Source organism: Somniosus microcephalus, chromosome 5 (genome assembly GCF_052327205.1).
Source record: "Somniosus microcephalus isolate GS21.2 chromosome 5, FLI_Smic_1.0, whole genome shotgun sequence".
Lineage (NCBI taxonomy): Eukaryota > Metazoa > Chordata > Chondrichthyes > Squaliformes > Somniosidae > Somniosus > Somniosus microcephalus.
This window is the reverse complement of record NC_140991.1, coordinates 279,856,414-279,875,720: the sequence shown is the minus strand read 5'-3', so window position 1 is coordinate 279,875,720 and position 19,307 is coordinate 279,856,414. Positions and strand designations below refer to the sequence as shown.

General features: G+C 50.7%; 1 protein-coding gene across 2 annotated transcripts in view; it reads left to right on the top strand.

Annotated features, from left to right (window-relative positions):
* ropn1l (rhophilin associated tail protein 1-like) overlaps nucleotides 1-19,307 on the top strand; it is a 99,840-nt gene that overhangs the window by 35,955 nt on the left and 44,578 nt on the right. For both annotated transcript variants that reach the window (XM_085989006.1, XM_085989005.1), the window contains exon 5: nucleotides 6,315-6,490. In XM_085989006.1, the coding sequence (XP_085845132.1) occupies nucleotides 6,315-6,490 (176 nt within the window). The remainder of the gene's footprint in view (nucleotides 1-6,314; nucleotides 6,491-19,307) is intronic.

Here is a 19,307-nt window from a genome sequence, read left to right as displayed (position 1 = left end):
GATAGTGGAGCCCTCCAGCTAGGCCTGAACACTGCTGCTGGACCCAAATAGCGCCTGAAGACATGGAGAAGGCCCATGAACGTGCGCAGCGCTTCTCAGAGCATGATCTGAGTGTGCTGCTTGCTGCTGTGGAGAAGAGGCGCCATGTTTTGTACCTGGACAATGGCAAGAAGGCGACGGTCCGCGTCTACAGGAGAGCCTGGAGGCATGTCGCCAGCAAGCTGTCAGCCAACAGCGACGTCCCCAGGACCGGTGCCCAATGCCGCAAAATGTTAAATGACCTCACACGCATTGTCAGGGTGAGTACCCTTTCCAATGACGACCTCATCCTTGCATGTGCACCTCACATTATGGGCAAAGGGACCTGAAAGCTCTAATGGCCAGCCTTCATCCAGCAGCTATGGGACAGGCATGAGCATCAATTGCACATTCTGCACTTAACACACTGGCCAAGCTATTCCACCATGGGAGGCAGTGCACACAAGATCATGGCGACACACTGTACTTAGAGGCCGTCCTTTCTCTTGCTGGCCAAGCTGGCGAATAATCGCAAGAGCCGGACTGCGACCGGGGGAGGCCGACCCCATATCCAGCCACTCACCGACCTGCAACATCGCGTGGAGCGCCTCATGGGTGGCCGGGTGATTGGGCCCGTTGCATGTGGAGATGCCGACCCTGTTCTAGGCAGCAATGGTAAGGACATCACCTTTTGCACCTCTCTCGTCCCACTTGCGCATCAGATCTACATCCTTTGCCACTGTCCGACCAATGCGCTGAATGCCACCACTCATGCATCCCGCACTGACGCCCTCTCCTCACTCTAAAGCTACTCTTGTGCCTTCCTGCTTTCAGATGGTCAAGAGGAGGTCCCTCAACTTGCCAGTGACAGACCCTCCCAGGAGGGGGAGCAAGAGGAAGGCGGCCCATCAGGGGAACCCTCAGCCGCGGCCGCCCAGGCCAATGTAGGGGACACGTCTTCCCTGGAGGGCAGCGTGGCGGAAGTGTCGAAGGGGAGGGGAGCTCCTGGGACCTGCGTGCTGCAGAAAGGCGGGAAGGGGGTGGAAGCTCGGCGGCCTTCTCCCCAGAGGGGGGATGCGTCGGAGGGGAGTCCAATTGCTGGGCCCAGCGGCCTCCAGCAACGCAGGAAGGGTCGGCCAGCTCGGCGGCCTTCTCCCCAGAGGGAGAGTCCGGCCTCCAGTCAGGAGATGCTCTTCGCCGAGGAGATGGAACGCCTCGAAGACTTGTCCGCGGACTCGGAGCGCCGGCACACGGAGCTCATGGCGGCAGTGGCACGATTGCCTGAGTCCATCGATTCCCTCTCTCGGAGTGTGGCCGAGTTTGGGCCCTTAGAGGCCACCAGTCGGGCGGAATACCGGGCAGATCTGTCAGCGACTGGCCAGGTGATCAGTGGTGCCGTCCAGTCACTGGCTGCTCTGCTGCGGTCAGTGAACAGGTCAACACGGGCACTCACTGCTGCCACACTCGCTGTGTCAGCCAGGCATCGCCAGGGCACCCGGCGCGCTGCAGCAGCACAGCGGTCTGTCCCTCGGCAGATTGGTGCACATGCTGCAGTGCTGGCCCAGGCGAGTGCCAGTGTCTCAGGCGACCAGTGAGCGCCTGCCATCCGCCAGCTTGCCGCCATTCCTCCAGCCGCCACTGCCACTCCCCCAGTGGAGCTGCCAGGAGCTGCTGCAGCGACTGATGCTGGCCAGCCACAGCTGCAGCAATCAACAGCCGCCCGCTCGACGGCCAGACCTCGACTAGGCCGACCCCCAAGGGCATCTGCCGTCACGACATGTGCCCCTCAGGAGCCTGCCCCCAGCCTTGCAGCAGCCAATGGCCTTACTTTGAGGCGGAGCAGCAGGGCGGGCAGGGGCCACCCAAAGATGGCCAAGGCATCGCCCTAGCGGGCCAAATAGTCGAATGTGTGGCCATTTGTGTTTGTTTCTTGAGGCCGAAAATTGGATGTTTGTTTTTTGAAGGCCGACGATGTGATGTTTGTTTTTGACGAAGGCCGAGAATGATGGCCATTGTAGTTGCCCTATTTTGTTAATCCTCTCCAGGTTGCGGGAGCGAGTAATGTGTTTGAGTGTTTTTTGGGGGTTTCGTCTGTTTTTGGTTTTCATGTGGGAAGGGCCCAGAGTTTGTACAATAAAGCATTTTATTTATTCACATTGTCCATGTTTGATCTTTGAAGTGTTTGTTGCCTTAACCGGCTGAGGGCTTGCGGAGCGGCTGCAATCATGTTCTATCATTGGCACAAGCCATTCCCTGACAGGGGGCCTAGAAGTGACGTTCAATAAGCCGCCGACGGGCGGCCCTTGGACCTTGTGCGTCCCTCCTGGGCTGGTACTCCTCGTCCTCATGCTCCTCCTGCTCCTCCTCCTGAGGTGGTGGTCCAACGTGAGGTGGCAGTGCCCGAGTCCTGCAGATAGCCAGGTTGTGCAGCATGCAGCAAACGACGACGAATTGGGAGACTCGATCCTGCGAATACTGGAGGGCTCCCCCGGAGCGATCGAGACAGCGGAACCGTTGCTTGAGCACGCCGATTGTTTGTTCTATGAGGTTCCTCGTCGCTTGATGGCTCTCGTTGTATGCCTCTTCAGCAGGGGTCGTGGGCGCGCAGAGCGGGGTCATGAGCCAGGTACACAAAGGATAGCCTTTGTCCCCGATAAGCCATCCTCTTGGGGGAGGCTGTGCCTGGAACATGTCAGCCACAGTTGTCTGTCGCAGGATAAAGGCATCGTGGCTGCTGCCTGGAAAGCGGGCATTGACAGCTAGGATGCGCTGCCTGTGGTCACACACCAGCTGTACATTGAGGGAATGGTAGCCCTTCCGGTTGCGGTACTCCTCGGCATGCTCAAGGGGTGCCCGCAAAGCCACATGCGTGCAGTCAATGGCGCCCTGCACCATGGGGAAGCCCGCTATTCTTGCAAACCCCACTGCACGCTGCTGCTGCTTGTCCAGGGTCATGGGGAAGGAGATGAATTGATGTCTCCTTCTGAAAAGGGCTTCGGTCACCTGGCGGATGCAGCAATGCACGGCGAACTGGGAGATGTTAGCGATGTCCCCAGTAGCGGATTGGAAGGAGCCGGAGGCATAGAAGTTGAGAGTCACCGTCACCTTCACTGCCACCGACAGAGACGTCCTGCGCATCAGCTGTGGCTGCAGATCTCTCTGAAGCAGCCGGCAGATGTCTGCAACCACCTCCCTTCGGAATCGCAGCCTCCTAACACACATCGCGGCAGACATGGTCAGATAGGAGGTCTGCTGGCGGTATACCCTGCGTGGGTAAGGCCTCAGTTGGCGACGCCTGTTGCCCCCTCTGCGTCTAGCCAGGGCTGCCACTCTCTCACGGCGTCTGTAAGCCCTTCTGGCATAAGGCTGAAATTCAGCGTTGCCACCCAATGCAGCCTCCATTATATGCTGGCAAACACTGAGCTCTGAATGAAGGCAAAGATAATTGGTAAGCTCTGGCCTGAGCCAAAAATACCTGTCCAAGTGTTGGTCCAAACCAGTAAACTCTCCTCCTTGGTCTCTGTCCAAAAAACCGTTGCACAAGAGTGAATGCTGCAAAATGGCTGGCCTTTATACTGCTGGGTAAGTGCCCTTTAATTTGCGCTCCCCGCGGCCCGGCTGGCCTGTGTACCGTTCCACTTCACAGTCGCTCGGGCCGCCCGGCGCACAATGGGCCGGCGCGAGTGAAGTTCCGGTTTGGGGCGCACAAAGGGCGTTGCATTATTAAATGACGTCATGATCTGCGCGCGCAGCAGGGCGCGCGCTAAGACTTTGCGCCGGCGCTAAATGTGTCCTGAAGTTGGGGAGAGGCGCAGATCGCGCTGCGCCCGGGCGATAAGCGCCCAGCGCTCGAGATCTACTCCTAAGGCGCTAACGGCTGGCGCGCCCAACTGAATTTCTAGGCCTATGATTTGCACGTTATACTGAGGTTTTCCATTATACCCTTACTTATACCCTTATCACGGGCAGCCGCCTATATCAGGCAAATGATACCAACCATTTGTTGTCACTATAGGAGTCAATTACAAAGGTGCCACTTGTAAAGTATAACGTATGCTGATTTCAGGCAAAGTCGGGTCTGCAAGCAGTTTCAATCAGCTGTTCACACCTGGTTAAAGTATGATTACCTTCGTGATGAGATTCTGGATGCAACTGCTAACAATTAGGAGAGGCAATTACTAAGTGGAGATTTAAAAAAATATGTTGGTTATTTTGCTTTTTGGTTTTACCGGCCGCTGTTCTTCAGGAAAATCACATTAACACCATCATGCCCAGTGTTAGCAGTGGGGGCTGTATTTGAGAAACATACATTTTAAGGGATTTTACTTTCTCCCCATATACCCAGTCTTCTCACATCATGAACAACCACTCTTTGCCCAAGAGGGCAAACAGGTGGCCTCCTCCAGGGTCTTTACCTGGGCAATGACTGCATCTGAATGTTCCCTTTCTGTCAGCCGTGGCTCAGTAGTAGTACTCTCGCCTCTGAATCAGAAGATTGTGGGTTCAGGGCCCACTCTAGAGACTTAAGCAATCCAGAGACTTAAGCACAAAATCTAGGGTGACACTCCAGTGCAGTACTGAGGAAGTGCTGCACTGTCAGAGCTGCCGTCTTTCATCTGAGACAAACCGAAGCCCTGTCTATTCTCTCTGGTGGATGTAAAAGATTCCAAAGAAGAGCAGGGGAGTTCTCCCTGGTGTCCTGGCTAATATTTATCCCTCAACCAACAGCACTAAAACAGATTATCTGATCATTATCACATTGCTGTTTGTGGGATCTTGCTATGCGTAATTTGGCTGCCACTTTTCTTACATTATAATAGTGACTTATTGGCTGTAAAGCACTTTGGGACGTCCTGAGGTTGTGAAAGGCGCTATATAAATGAAAGTTATATCTTTCTCCCTTTGGGAAAACTCCCTATGCTCTGCTTGGCACCGCCCACAGCGCCAGCAGCAATGACAATTTCTGCCATGTATGCAATCATTCTCAAATTCACACTCTGCATTGTGGAATGCCACTGTGTGCATTCACCCTTGTTCCCCTTTATTTCCAATGAGAGCAGCCAATGGAACTTTAATTTTATTCATTCTTGGGATATGGGCATTGCTGGCATTTATTGCCCATCCCTAGTTGCCCTTGAGAAGGTGGTAGTGGGCCATCTTTTTGAACCACTGCAGTCCGTGTGGTGAAGGTGCTCCTACAATGTTGTTAGCTAGGGAGTTCTGGGATATTAACCCAGTGATGATGATGAGCAATTATTTATTTTGTGAGGGTAGAAAAACCTGCAGGGCTATGGGGAAAGAGCAGTGGTGTGGGACTAATTGGATCGCTCTTTCAAAGAGCTGGCACAGGCATGATGGGCTGAATGGTCTCCTTCTGTGCTGTATGACTCTTAACAGAGGGCCCATTGCCCAAAGTCAGAGAATACTGTCAACCAGCAGAGAGGCCTGAAATGAACACTTTTAACTAAAGTGCTTTAGCATTGCTAAAAAAAAAATTCTAAACTGTATAATTTTTCAATTTTCCCCCTTTTATAAATAACTACAAACTTACCACAAGAACAAGAAATAATGCGTATGTCATAACTGAAACAGGGCGGGACAAAGCAGTGGCACCTCCATTTAAAGTTTTGATTTAATCTACTCTACACAGAGTCACATCACTAAAGCAATATACAGCTTATTAATTGCAGAATAGCAGGGCATAGGTACTAGACATCTTGGAACTTGTTCAATCCAAAAACAAATTGGTGTTTTCTTTTCATTCTTCAGTCTCCATTTTCATGGGGTAGAATCATGATGGTTCATTGTTTAAGAATTTTGCTCGGTACTCTCCAAGTGTCTCTCTCCCCACTCGATTCTACAAAGGTATCTCATTCTGGCGATATCGTCAGTCTTCAACCGAGGGGAGACATGAATGCACGATCATGTGCAATAAAACGCATGGGTCAGACGGGCTGCATTGCACAAAATCCCTAAATTTGTATGTGGCGATAAAATAGTTATAATCTTCCTTGTTCTTCGTAGTTCAATCATTTCCTTCAATCGGGCAGTTTTCCAAAGCACATTGCCTTGCCAGTGAGCACTGCAGCCTTGTAAAGCTAATGCTTTCAAATTTAAACTAATGATTTATAGGATGATTGATAAAAGTGTTCCAATTATACTTGCCCCCATGCTGAGAGCACATTCTTTTCCTTGACAGTTTTAGACTGCAGGAGGAAATCTAAAAAAACACAAGGTTATGACAACATGTGCCTCTGTTAGCAGATTTTAAAAAATATTTTGTTTTCTTTTTGAAGACTCTCTTCAGTGCCCTGAAATACGCCTGTGAAACCCTAACGACTGACCCAACAGGAGGTGCTGCCCACATCCAATTCGAAACCTTCACATATCTGTACACCTACCTGGCAAGGATGGACGGGGAAATTCTGGAGTCTGAAATTGAAGAGATGCTTTTAACTTTACAGAAAGATGTGTGAGTATGAAATACAGTTCAGCCCTACAACTGCAGCGTGCCGGGGGCTTCTAACTTTAGTTATGTGTAGTCTAGGTGATAAAAGAGTAGAATTGGCGCTCATGTTGAACAGTAGTCTGAAAAGGTGCATACAGAATAATAGCTACAAGTCAATAATTACATCGCGGGACACTAATGATATGAACATCATCAGAACCCTGAGATCACTTGCCTTTCTTTCTTCATAGCTAATTTCAGAGAGTGGTAATAAAAAGAAAACCTGTGAAATTGGAAATTAAAAACAGAAGACGACGGCAACTCCCCAATGGCTCAGCAAGTTTATGCAGTCAGCATCTGAGCCATAAAAAACAGAAAGCTCGCAGACCCCAGCTGCGGTGGCAATAGGGATGCTACACTTGACCACAGGGTAGGGAGTGGAAAATCAGCCAGGGTGCCTGCTCCTGATTTCTAACCAGCCATCCTTCCCTATGTAGCTGTGATCTGGTTGCCCCTCCCCCCCCCCCCCCCCCCCCCCCCATTGTTGAAAAGCTTGCTGACACTCACCAGCAATGTTCACAGGCCACTGGGGTGAGCACATCCATACCCCCAGCACAGCATCAGTCTCTTCAGCAGAGGAGAGGGCGAGGGGAAGAAAATTGGCAACAACAACAAAAAATGCTGGCAATGCATAGTGGGTCAGTTAGCATCTTCAAAAAAAAAAGCATTTTAGATGGGACATTTACAGAAGATCAGGTTCTTTGATGACCCCAAGACTTTGGGGATAATGTTACCTAAAGGGGATGGTGTAAAATGGGTGATATCAAATTGGCTGTCCGTTACACACGTGTGTGGCTTTGAACATACAATAATTGTTATTTAGGCAAAACACGGCAGCCATTCTTCACTAGCAACATCCCACAAACATCTATGAGAAGAATAGCTGATTAATTGTGTTTCTTTTCATCATCTTGATATTGGCTTAGGGAGGAATGTTGGCTGGGACCCTGGAAGACCTCCCTGCTCTTCAAATACTACAATGGGATCTTTAATATACTCTATCTGGAAGTTTATTCCACACATTGATCATTCTTTGTGTGAGGAAGAATTTCCTGACATCAATCGTAATTTTACCTTTTACTAGTTTGCATTTGTGTCCCATTACTCCTGTAGTTTCTCGTGACTATTCTCTGCACTAATCTTTTTAAGGTGCCACACAAAAGATTATTGCTTAAGATAAAAAATCACGGGATTGGGGGTAATATTCTGGCATGGATAGAGGATTGGCTATCTAACAGAAGGCAGAGAGTTGGGATAAATGGTTCATTCTCAGACTGGCAATCAGTAACTAGTGGTGTTCCGCAGGGGTCAGTGCTGGGTCCCCAACTCTTTACAATCTATATTAACGATTTGGAGGAGGGGACCGAGTGTAACATATCAAAGTTTGCAGATGATACTAAGATGGGAGGGAAAGTAGTGAGTGAGGAGGACATAAAAAACCTGCAAGGGGACATAGACAGGCTAAGTAAGTGGGCAGAGATTTGGCAGATGGAATACAATACTGGAAAGTGTGAGGTTATGCACTTTGGCAGGAAAAATCGTAGAGCAAGTTATTATCTTAATGGCAAGAAACTGGAAAGTACTGAAGTACAAAGGGATCTGGGGGTCCTGGTGCACGAAACTCAAAAGGTTAGTATGCAGGTGCAGCAAGTGATTAAGAAGGCCAATGGAATGTTGGCTTTCATTGCTAGGGGGATAGAATATAAAAATAGGGAGGTATTGCTTCAGTTGTACAAGGTATTGGCGAGACCGCACCTGGAATACTGCATACAGTTCTGGTGTCCATACTTAAGAAAAGACATACTTGCTCTCGAGTCAGTACAAAGAAGGTTCACTCGGTTAATCCCGGGGATGAGGGGATGGACATATGAGGAGAGGTTGAGTAGATTGGGACTCTACTCATTGGAGTTCAGAAGAATGAGAGGCGATCTTATTGAAACATATAAGATTGTGAAGGGGTTGGATCGGGTGGATGCGGGGAGGATGTTCCCGATGATGGGTGAAACTAGAACTAGGGGGCATAGTCTTAGAATAAGGGGCTGCTCTTTCAAGACTGAGATGAGGAGGAACTACTTCACTCAGAGGGTGGTAGGTCCATGGAATATGCTGCCCCAAAAAGCTGTCGAAGCTACATCATTACATAAATTTAAAACAGAAATAGACAGTTTCCTAGAAGTAAAGGGAATTAAGGGTTACGGGGAGCGGGCAGGAATTTGGACATGAGTCTAGGTTCGGATCGGTCATGGCCCTGTGGGTAGAGGAGCGGGCCCAGGGGCCATGTAGCCTGATCCTGCTCCTATTTCGTGTGTCTAATTCTGTTAGTTTCAGGAGATAGTTCTGTGATAGAGATTGGCGGTTAGGATCAGATCAGCCATGATCTTATTGAATGGCGGAGCAGGCTCGAGGGGCCGATTGGCCTACTCCTGCTCCTATTTCTTATGTTCTTATGCACTGCCACCAGTGCTTAAATATCTTTCTTGTTTCTTGGTGACCAGAACTGGACACAATATTCAAGATGCGGTCTGACCAGAGCACTGTACAGCTGGATCATATCCTCCTCTGACTTATACTCTACTGCTTTGGCTGTGTAGTTCAACATTCTATTGGCTTTGTTGATTGCTGCTCTGCATTGGTTGGACGTATTTAACATTGAGTCTAGCAAGACTTAAAAGTCTCTTTCATGCTTCATCCTTAGCTAGTTCCATGGTATTCATAAGGAAATGAAAGGACTTGCATTTATATAGCACCTTTCACGACCTCAGGATGTCCCAAAGCGCTTTACAGCAAATGAAGTACTTTTGAAGTGTAGTAACTTGTAATGTTTTGAGCATTGCAGTCAATTTGCACACAGCAAGGTGCCACAAACAGCAGAGATAATGGCCAAATCATCTGTTTTTAATGATGTTGGTTGAAGGATAAATGTTGGCCAGGACAACAAGAAAACGCCCCTGCTCCTCTTCGAATAGTGCCATGGAATCTTTTACATCCACCTGAGAGGGCAGACTGGGCCTCCCTTTAATGTCTCATCCGAAAGATGGCACCTCCGATAGTGCAGTACTCCCTCAGTACTGCACTGGAGTGTCAGGCTGGATTATGTGTTCAAGTCTCTGAAGTGGGACTTGAACCCAACCTTCTGATTCAGAGGCAAGAGTGCTACTCACTGAGCTATGGCTGACAAGGCAAGGAGTCTATCTCTGTTACCCAATTTCCCTTCCTAGCTGCATTAAATTCCATCTGCCATTGACCTATCTATGTACATATTTTGTCTTAACTCATTCTATAATTTCTGAGCTACTCCTTCCAATCCCACTGCCGCTCCTAGTTTGGTAACCCACAGGTCTCCAACCTTCTATCTTGGCTGAGGATGACACATAGACCAACAACTTTAGGGTTGAAACAAAGAAAAAAAAAGTAAAATGATTTAGGAAAAAATATTGTGCAGGAACTTACATGATATGCATGCACTGAGGACTTGCATGAGAGACTATAAGGATGGGTGCAGTGAAGAATGGAAAAATCACACTGGGACAATAGAAGATATTCTTCTGAGTCAGAACCATTACTGTACGTCATTTGAAACTGGTTGCTGCAAAAAGGCAACATTTTCAACCCAATGACTAAATTCACCAAAAAACTAAAAGTGATGGCAGACTGTTCAATAGTTACTTTTTCCGACAACTCAAAAGAAAAGGGATCTGATGAAGTGGTCGGAGTAAAAGCAACTTGCTTCATAACTCTCAAAATACGATACAGGTTGGTCAGGGAGAAGCAAAGAAGGAGCACAGATACCAGAGGCATGCATAGACTGTTGGGCAGTAGAGGGCAGTCTAAACTGGCGTGGAACCCAGTGCAGCAAAGTATTGGGAGTGGGTAACTAAGGAAGATATGTTGCATGCATGATCTGCAAGTGAAGGTGGACTTTTTAAAAAAGTATTTAAATATTTTGTTCCAGAGCTTCTAGGAGAATTGCCAGGTTTGTGAATTTTATACTGCTTTCTTGGTATAAATGTTTCGTATGGCAATCTACCGGCCTTTGTGTTCTGACTACATAGTATAATATAGAATTTACAGCACAGAAACAGGCCATTTGGCCCAACTGGTCTATGCTGGTGTTTATGCTCCACATGAGCCTCCTCTCACCCTACTTCACGTAACCCTATCAGCATATCCTTCTATTCCTTTCTCCCTCGTGTACTTTCTAGCTTCCCCTTAAATGCATTTATGCTGTTTTCCTCAACTGAGTAAATCAAATCAAATCAAATCAACTTTTATTGTCATTGTTAGTGCACAAGTGCAGTACAACGAAATGTAGGCTTGCGGCTCCCGAGAGTGTACATTTAGATTAAGACATTTAAACATTCAACATACATTTGGCTTGTAATACATTAACATAAACATAACCATAATAAAGTGCATTGGCAGATGTGCAGGCTTTAGAGTTTATTTGTGGAGTTCAGTAGGATGACAGCCCTGGGAAAGAAGCTGTTCCTAAATCTGGTCGTACGGGTGCGAATGCATCTGTAGCGTCTCCCAGATGGCAGGGGGGCGAACAGACTGTGACTGGGGTGGGTAGGGTCTTTGATGATGGACCGTGACCTCCGTAAACAGCGTTTCTGGTATATGTGCTCTATGGTCGGTAGCCGGGTGCCGGTAATGCGTTGGGCAGTTTTGACTACCCGCTGCAGGGCTTTCCGGTCATAGTAGCTACAGCTGCCATACCATACTGTGATACAGTTTGTCAGGATGCTCTCTATTGTGCAGCGGTAAAAGTTAGAGAGGATCAGGGGTGACAGGTTACATCCCTTCAGCCTCCTTAGGAAATATAGGCGCTGCTGGGCCGCCTTCACCAGAGAGGAGGTATTGAGGGACCAGGAGAGGTCTTCCGTGATGTGGACTCCGAGGAACTTAAAGCTGTCCACCCTTTCCACCACAGCCCCGTTGATGTGGATGGGGGTGTGACTTCCGCCTTTAGACTTCCTGAAGTCCACAATGATTTCTTTGGTTTTCTTGATGTTAAGGGCCAGGTTGTTATCGGCGCACCACTTCACGAGATGCTGGACCTCCTCCTTGTAGGCTGACTCATCGTTGTTGGTGATCTGGCCTACTACCGTGGTATCATCCGCAAACTTGATGATGGTGTTGGAACCATGAACAGCCACACAGACGTGGGTGAAGAGGGAGTAGAGGAGGGGGCTCAGCACACATCCTTGTGGGGCCCCCCTGTTCAGGGTCGGGGGGGGGGGGGGGGAGGTGTGGTTACCTAATTTGACAGACTGGGGTCTGTTTCTTAGGAAGTCCAGGGTCCAGTTGCAGAGGGAAGTGTTCAGTAGTAGCAAGTTCCACATTCTAACCACTCTCTGGGTAAAGAAGATGCTCCTAAATTCTGTATTGGATTTATTAGTGACTATCTTATATTTATGTCCTCTAGTTTTGGACACCCCACAAGTGGAAACATCGGCCCCGATTTTCGGGCAGCTGTCGGGCGGCTTTTCATGTGGCCGTGGTCCGAAAATCGCGGAAAAAGCGGGTCGGGACCCCCCCCCCCCCCCCACCGCCTGATTCCCCGCCCCGTCCGACTTTCGGACCGCCGTTTCCACGTACCCCGCTTCAGTCCTGCCCGCCGCTGGCGGGACTGCTCGTCGGCACACTAATCACCAATGATCACCTTGTTAAGGACGATTTTCCCGTGCCGTTGCGACTTTGGGGCTTTCCCCACCTGAAACCCGCCTGCGGGGAACCCCGCCGATGAGAGCTGGCGTGAAAACAGCTGGCTTGCTTGCAGCAGCAGGTCGCTGATGGCTGAAGATATTTAAAGAGGCAGCATTTGCAGGCTGCAGGACCTTGTTGATCAAGGATTGGGGGAACGATTTGAAGCCTTAGGAGCAGCTGCAGAAAGTTGGAGCCTCACACACTTCTTCAGTGTGAGCTCCTGGGAAGCCCCTCTCACCACCCTAACTCAGGACCTCCTCAACCGAGGCATCTGCTAGAAGCATGGGAGGCCTTTGGCACCTTCCCTTCCTGGCATTAGAGGATCTCCAACAGCAGAGGTGGCAGCAGCAGAACCAGGAACAGCAGGATGATTACCAGGAGCACCAGGCTGCTGCTCACTCACCTGAAGCTGCACAAGCCAGAAGGGGCCAGCGCTTGGAAGTGGCTTGAGAGCACCTTGCTGCGCTTTAGGGGGCCAGTGGGACCTGTTTCTGCACTGGCAGTCCTACTCGGAAGGACTTCCATGAAGATCTGGTTTCTTTGTTCAACAGATGGCCAACGCTCCTCAAGAGATGTCATTCTCTTATGAGCACTCACCATGTTTTCCGTATGCTGGCGAGTTATCTCCTCCATGGAGGTTGCCAACCTTTCCATGGTGCTGCGTTCATGCACCAATGACTCCACAAAGGCTCTGCTCATGGTCGCTATGGACTCCTCCATTCGCTCCACACTCGCAGCGACCCTGGAAACAAAACCTGCCAGAGACTCCTGCATCTGTGCATGGAGATCCATCACCTCTTCTCTTGCGGATGGATCCAGAGGCAGAGGGTCGAGATGCAGCGCAGCTGAGCTGAGCTGGCAGAGCCCTGCACCCTCCGACGAGGACTCTCCACTGCTGTCCCTGTCTCCAGAATCTGCTGAGGCTCACTTGTGAGCTGTGAAACACCAGGTGACAACACTACTCTATGTCCCAAAGGTCCCCCCGAGGTGTGAGTGTCTGCGCTGGTGCTGGGTGCGCTTACTTCTGCTGACGCTGCACCCTCAGAGGTTGGAGCTTCCTCTGAGGAGTCTGGCTGCACAGCCTCTTCCTCCTCCACAGTGAGGACGGGGGCTCTGGATGGTACTGTGGGGGAGTAAAGGAAGGAGTTACAGATTGATATACCTATCAATTCGTCCAATAAAAAGCGACGAGTTAGGAACGTAACTAAAGGTTTTTATTGACTAAATAACAGAGCCCACCCTCGTGGGTGATCGGGTCCAACAAGGAGGAATACCAGCCAGTCGACTACCTTTATACCTGGGCAGGTAGGTGGAGCCATGGGCGGAGTCGGAGGTGGTCAGCCCAGGTATAACAGCGCGACAAGAGGCGACCTCGTATCGTGATACAACAGTGATAACGGTGATAACAATACAACAGTGATAACTATAGTGTAACGATAAAAGTGGTTTACCACATTCACCCCTTGTTTAGATTTGAGTCCGGCGGGGTGAAGTGTACTACCAGTTCTGGTATGTCAGTCTGTCCGGAGGCCTCGTAAGCCTCTCCGATCGTCGCAGCGGCGGTGCTGCATTATCCGGTGTTAGTGCTGGTGTCTGCGTGGTTGGCGAAGGCTCGTGGGGTTCCGGCATGCCGTCTACCTGGGCTGGAATTGGGGGGGTGGTGGGGGGGGGTAAAGGTGGTGTCTCCGGAGTGCCCGAGGGTGCGAGGTCTCGTAAGGAGACAGTGTCCTCCCGCCCGTCTGGGTAAGCCACGTAGGCGTACTGGGGGTTGGCGTGCAGGAGGTTCACCCTTTCGACCAGGGGGTCTGTTTTATGGGCCCTCACGTGCTTTCGCAGCAAGACGGGCCCCGGAGAGGTCAGCCAGGTTGGTAGAGTGGTTCCCGTAGTCGACTTCCTGGGGAAAACAAACATTCGTTCATGGGGGGTGGCGTTAACGGCAGTGCAAAGTAGTGACCGGATGGAGTGCAGCGCTGTCGGGAGGACTTCCTGCCAGCGGGAGGTTGGGAGGCCCTTAGACTTTAAGGCTAAGAGGACGGCCTTCCATACCGTCGCGTTCTCTCTTTCCACCTGGCCGTTCCCTTGGGGGTTGTAGCTGGTGGTCCTACTTGCTGCAATACCTCTCGCTAGTAGGAACTGACGGAGTTCCTCGCTCATGAAAGAGGAGCCCCGGTCACTATGTATATAGTTTGGGAACCCGAACAAGGCGAAGAGGTCGTTCAGGCATTTAATGACCGTGGTACTGGTCATGTCTGGGCAGGGGAAGGCAAAGGGGAAACGGGAGTACTCATCAACAATGTTGAGGAAGTACACATTACGGTCAGAGGACGGGAGGGGCCCCTTAAAGTCGATGCTCAGGCGCTCGAAGGGGCGGGTGGCCTTGATCAGGCTTGCTCTGTCCGGCCTAAAGAAGTGCGGTTTGCACTCGGCGCAGGTCTGGCAGTTCCTGGTTATGGTCCTGACCTCCTCGATGGAGTAGGGCAGGTTGCGGGCCTTAATGAAGTGGTAAAGTCTGGTGACCCCGGGGTGGCAGAGGTCGTTGTGGAGGGTCTGAAGTCTATCACTTTGCGCGCTGGCGCATGTAATTCGTGACAGAGCATCGGGGGGTTCGTTCAGCTTACCTGGCCGGTACAAGATATCATAATCGTAGGTGGAGAGCTCGATTCTCCACCTCAAGATCTTGTCATTCTTGATTTTGCCCCTCAGCTTGTTATTAAACATAAAAGCGACCGAACGTTGGTCGGTAAGGAGGGTAAATCGTTTGCCTGCCAGGTAGTGCCTCCAGCGTCGTACCGCCTCCACAATCGCCTGGGCCTCCTTCTCGACCGACGAGTGTCGGATCTCAGGGCCCTGTAGGGTCCTTGAGAAGAAGGCCACCGGTCTCCCCTCCTGGTTAAGGGTGGCGGCTAGGGCGAAGTCGGATGCATCGCTCTCGACTTGGAAGGGGATGGACTCATCCACTGCGTGCATAGTGGCCTTGGCAATGTCTCCCTTAATGAGGGAGAAGGCTGCGCACGCTTCCTCCGTAAGGGGGAAGGATGTGGACTTCATGAGGGGTCTGGCTTTGTCCGCATAATTGGGCACCCATTGGGCATAGTAGGCGAAGAGCCCCAGGGTTCTCTTAAGTGCCTTAGGGCAGTGGGGGAGGGGTAGCTCCATGAGGGGGCGCATTCTTTCGGGGTCGGGGCCGATGAGTCCGTTCTCTACTACACAGCCAAGGATGGCAAGGCGCGAGGTGTTAAACACACATTTCTCCTTATTGTAGGTGAGGTTCAGCCGTTGGGCTGTACGGAGGAATTTCTCCAGATTCACGTCGTGGTCCTGCCGGTCGCGGCCGCAGATGGTGACGTTATCTAGGTAGGGGAATGTGGCCTGCAGTCCGTTCTGGTCAACCATCCGGTCCATCTCCCTTTGGAAGACCGAGACCCCGTTGGTGACACCGAAGGGGACCCTAAGGAAGTGGTATAGGCGCCCATTCGCCTCGAAGGCGGTGTACTGGCGGTCCTCGGGGTGGATAGGGAGTTGGTGGTAGGCCGACTTAAGGTCGATGGTCGAGAATACGCGGTATTGTGCAATCTGATTGACCATGTCAGATATGCGGGGAAGGGGGTATGCGTCCAGCTGGGTGTATCTGTTTATGGTCTGGCTGTAGTCGATGACCAGGCGATTTTTATCGCCGGTCTTAACGACCACGACCTGGGCACGCCAGGGGCTGTTGCTCCCCTCGATGATGCCCTCCTTCAGGAGACGCTGCACCTCAGAGCTAATGAAAGCTCTGTCCCCAGCGCTGTACCGCCTGCTCTTGGTAGCGACGGGTTTGCAGTCGGGGGTGAGGTTAGCGAACAGGGAAGGTGGCGGCACCTTGAGGGTGGATAGGCTGCAGGTGTTACGCGGTGGGCGGTTTAACCTTCGCTGGTTGTCGACTGTGAGTGGGGGGAGGGGTCCACCGTATGCTAGGGTTACACTTTGGAGGTGGGATTGGAAGTCCAGCCCTAGTAGGACGGCAGCGCAGAGCTGGGGGAGGACGAGGAGTTTAAAGTTTTTATACTCTGTACCCTTAACCGACAAGGTCACAGCACAGTAGCCGCTAATGTCCGTGGCGTGGGACCTCGATGCCATCGAGATTCGGTTGCGCGTTGGCAGGACAGGGAGGGAGTAGTGGCTCACCGTGTCTGGGTGGATGAAGCTCTCCGTGCTTCCGCTGTCGAACAGGCAGGTCGTGGCGTGGCCGTTTACTTTGATGTCCATCATCGACTTGGACAGGTGGTGTGGGCGGGCTTGATCCAGAGTGACGGAGGCTAGCGTGTAGGTAAGCGAGTCGTTGTCGTCTGCGGTCGTCGGGCCCGGTGGCAGTCGGGCGTGGTGGGTAAAATGGCGTCTCCCACGAGGTAGGACAAAATGGCAGAGAAGATGGCTGCCCCCATAACTCACATGAGGCACTATTGGGGTCGGTTGCCTTGATCAAAGATGGCCGCCCCCATGACTCACGTGTGGGGATACTGGCCTCAGTTGCCGTGAAAGAAGATGGCCGCCCCCACAGTTCTCATGAGGCACTGCTGGCCTCTGAAGATCCGCTCCTGCAGGCCTTAGAGACGTGGCCTTTCTTCCTGCAGGTTGTGCAGGTAGAGTTCCTGGCTGGGCAGCGCGACCTCGGGTGCTTCTCCTGGCCGCAAAAGAAGCAGCCGGCGGCCCGATCGCGGGTGCCCGATGTCGGAGCCGGTACCGGGGTGGCGGGCCCGGTCGGGTCCGGGACGCCGACGCTGAGGTAGGTCCCGGGGGCGGCGCTGCGAAGGGTATTGCGGTAGGGGTCGGGCCCGAGTCCCAGGGTCGCGAGCAGTACCTGGAAAACGCCTCCTGGTCCTGATGGGCCACCTCCAGGGAGAGAGCGAGGGCTTCAGCTTTGTCCAGGTCGAGGTCTTTAGCTTCAAGCAGTCTTTGCCGTGAGTAGTCGGACCGTAGGCCTTTCACAAAGGCATCGCGGATATTATCCTCCGTATTTTCAACAGCCGTCACCGCTTTAAAGTCACAGTTCCTGCCGAGTGCTCTTAGCGCCCGTAAAAATTCAGCTACAGACTCTCCTGGCTGTTGCGGGCGGGATCTTAGGAGGTGCCTGGTGTACATGTAATTTACCGGGCTGCGGTACTGCTGTTTCAGTAGGTTGATAGCGGCCTCGTACGTAGTCGTGTCCTGTATGAGTGCGTATACTCTCGGGCTCGCTTGGGCGTTCAGAAGTCTTAGTTTGGATCTCTGCGGGGCGCCGGATTCTTCCAGGTAGGATTCGAAGCAGTCCAGCCAGTGTTTGAAGTTGAGGGCTGCGTTTGCTGCCTGTGGGTTTAGATCCAGGTACGGTGGTTTGAGGGCTTGCAGCCAAGCCGGCTGGTGTGGCTGTGCTTCTGGGAGGGCTTCTGGCTGGCCAGTAGTAGACATCTTTAAAATTTAGTCAATAAAATTGATATACCTATCAATTCGTCCAATAAAAAGCGACGAGTTAGGAACGTAACTAAAGGTTTTTATTGACTAAATAACAGAGCCCACCCTCGTGGGTGATCGGGTCCAACAAGGAGGAATACCAGCCAGTCGACTACCTTTATACCTGGGCAGGTAGGTGGAGCCATGGGCGGAGTCGGAGGTGGTCAGCCCAGGTATAACAGCGCGACAAGAGGCGACCTCGTATCGTGATACAACAGTGATAACGGTGATAACAATACAACAGTGATAACTATAGTGTAACGATAAAAGTGGTTTACCACACAGATGTAATGCCAAGGTTCCTCTGGTGACTCCCAGCGAGTTGGCATCTGCTGACACCTGCATCCATGCAGCATTGGTCTCAGTGGGAGGCCTCTTCCTCCCTGACCTATGGAAGAGGACCTCCCTGTGGGCCCTAACCCCATCCAATAATGCCTGCAGTGAAGCCTCGTCGAATTTGAAGGCAGCTCGGGGTCTGGCACGGGCCACAGCTGCTGCAGGCTCCTCTGCCATCCTGTATGGTTCATTTGGAAGCCTTCAGAGGATGCAGTGCTTGCCATGGACCTTGAAAGCACCACGAATGATGACATCATACTGTGGGGATTTCTGACTCGATTTAGACAATTAGCAAGGCTTCCCACATGCTGGGAATTAATTGGCCAATTGAGGGAAAATTGCGTGGGGCTGGCTGACACTTTTTTATGTGTGTCAGAAACCCCACAAGCGGGGAAATCCGACCATTTCCCCACAAGCCGAAAATCGGGGCCATCTTCTCTACATCTACCCTATTGAACTCCTTCATAATTTTAAAGACCTCTATCAGGTTGCCTCTCAACCTTCTCTTTTCTAGAGAAAAGGGCCCCAGCCTGTTCAGTCTTTCAGCCCAACTATCACCCGCAACGCTCATGTTAATTTGCAAATATCATAATGGAAGTTTTGCTGTCCTGGAGAGGCTATGGATAAATAAAATGTCATAATTGCAGAAAACTTTTATATCTTATCTTATTTATGTAGTGCTAGAAAGACAACTTGCATTTATATAATGCCTTCCAAGTGCTTAGGAAATTGCAAAGCCTTTACAGCTAATGATTTACTTTCAAAGTGCTTTGACTGTTAATGTATGCAAAGTGGCAGCCAATTTTCTACCAATGAACCAATCTAGCACTTAACAAGTAGGTGTCAGACAAAATAAGATAGTATAAATGGGGCTAATGGTAAATGTAACATTTTATTAAATCCAAATATAAATCTATTTATCATGCCACATATACCTGAATATAAAACTCAACAATTTACAATCTATATCAGTGACTTAGATGAGAGGACCGAGTGTAATATATCCAAGTTTGTTGATGATACAAAGCTAGGTGGGAAAGTAAGCTGTGAGGAGCATGCAAAAAGGTAGCAAAGGAATATAAACCAGTTAAGTGATTGGGCAAGAAAGTATGATGGGGGGAATGTGAAATTATCCACTTTGGTAGGAAGAATAGAAAAGTAGAATATTTTTTAAAAGGTGAGAGACTAGTAAATGTTTGTATTCAGATGGATTTGGATGTTCTTGTACACAAATCACAGAAAGTTAACATGCAGGCACAGCAAGTAATTA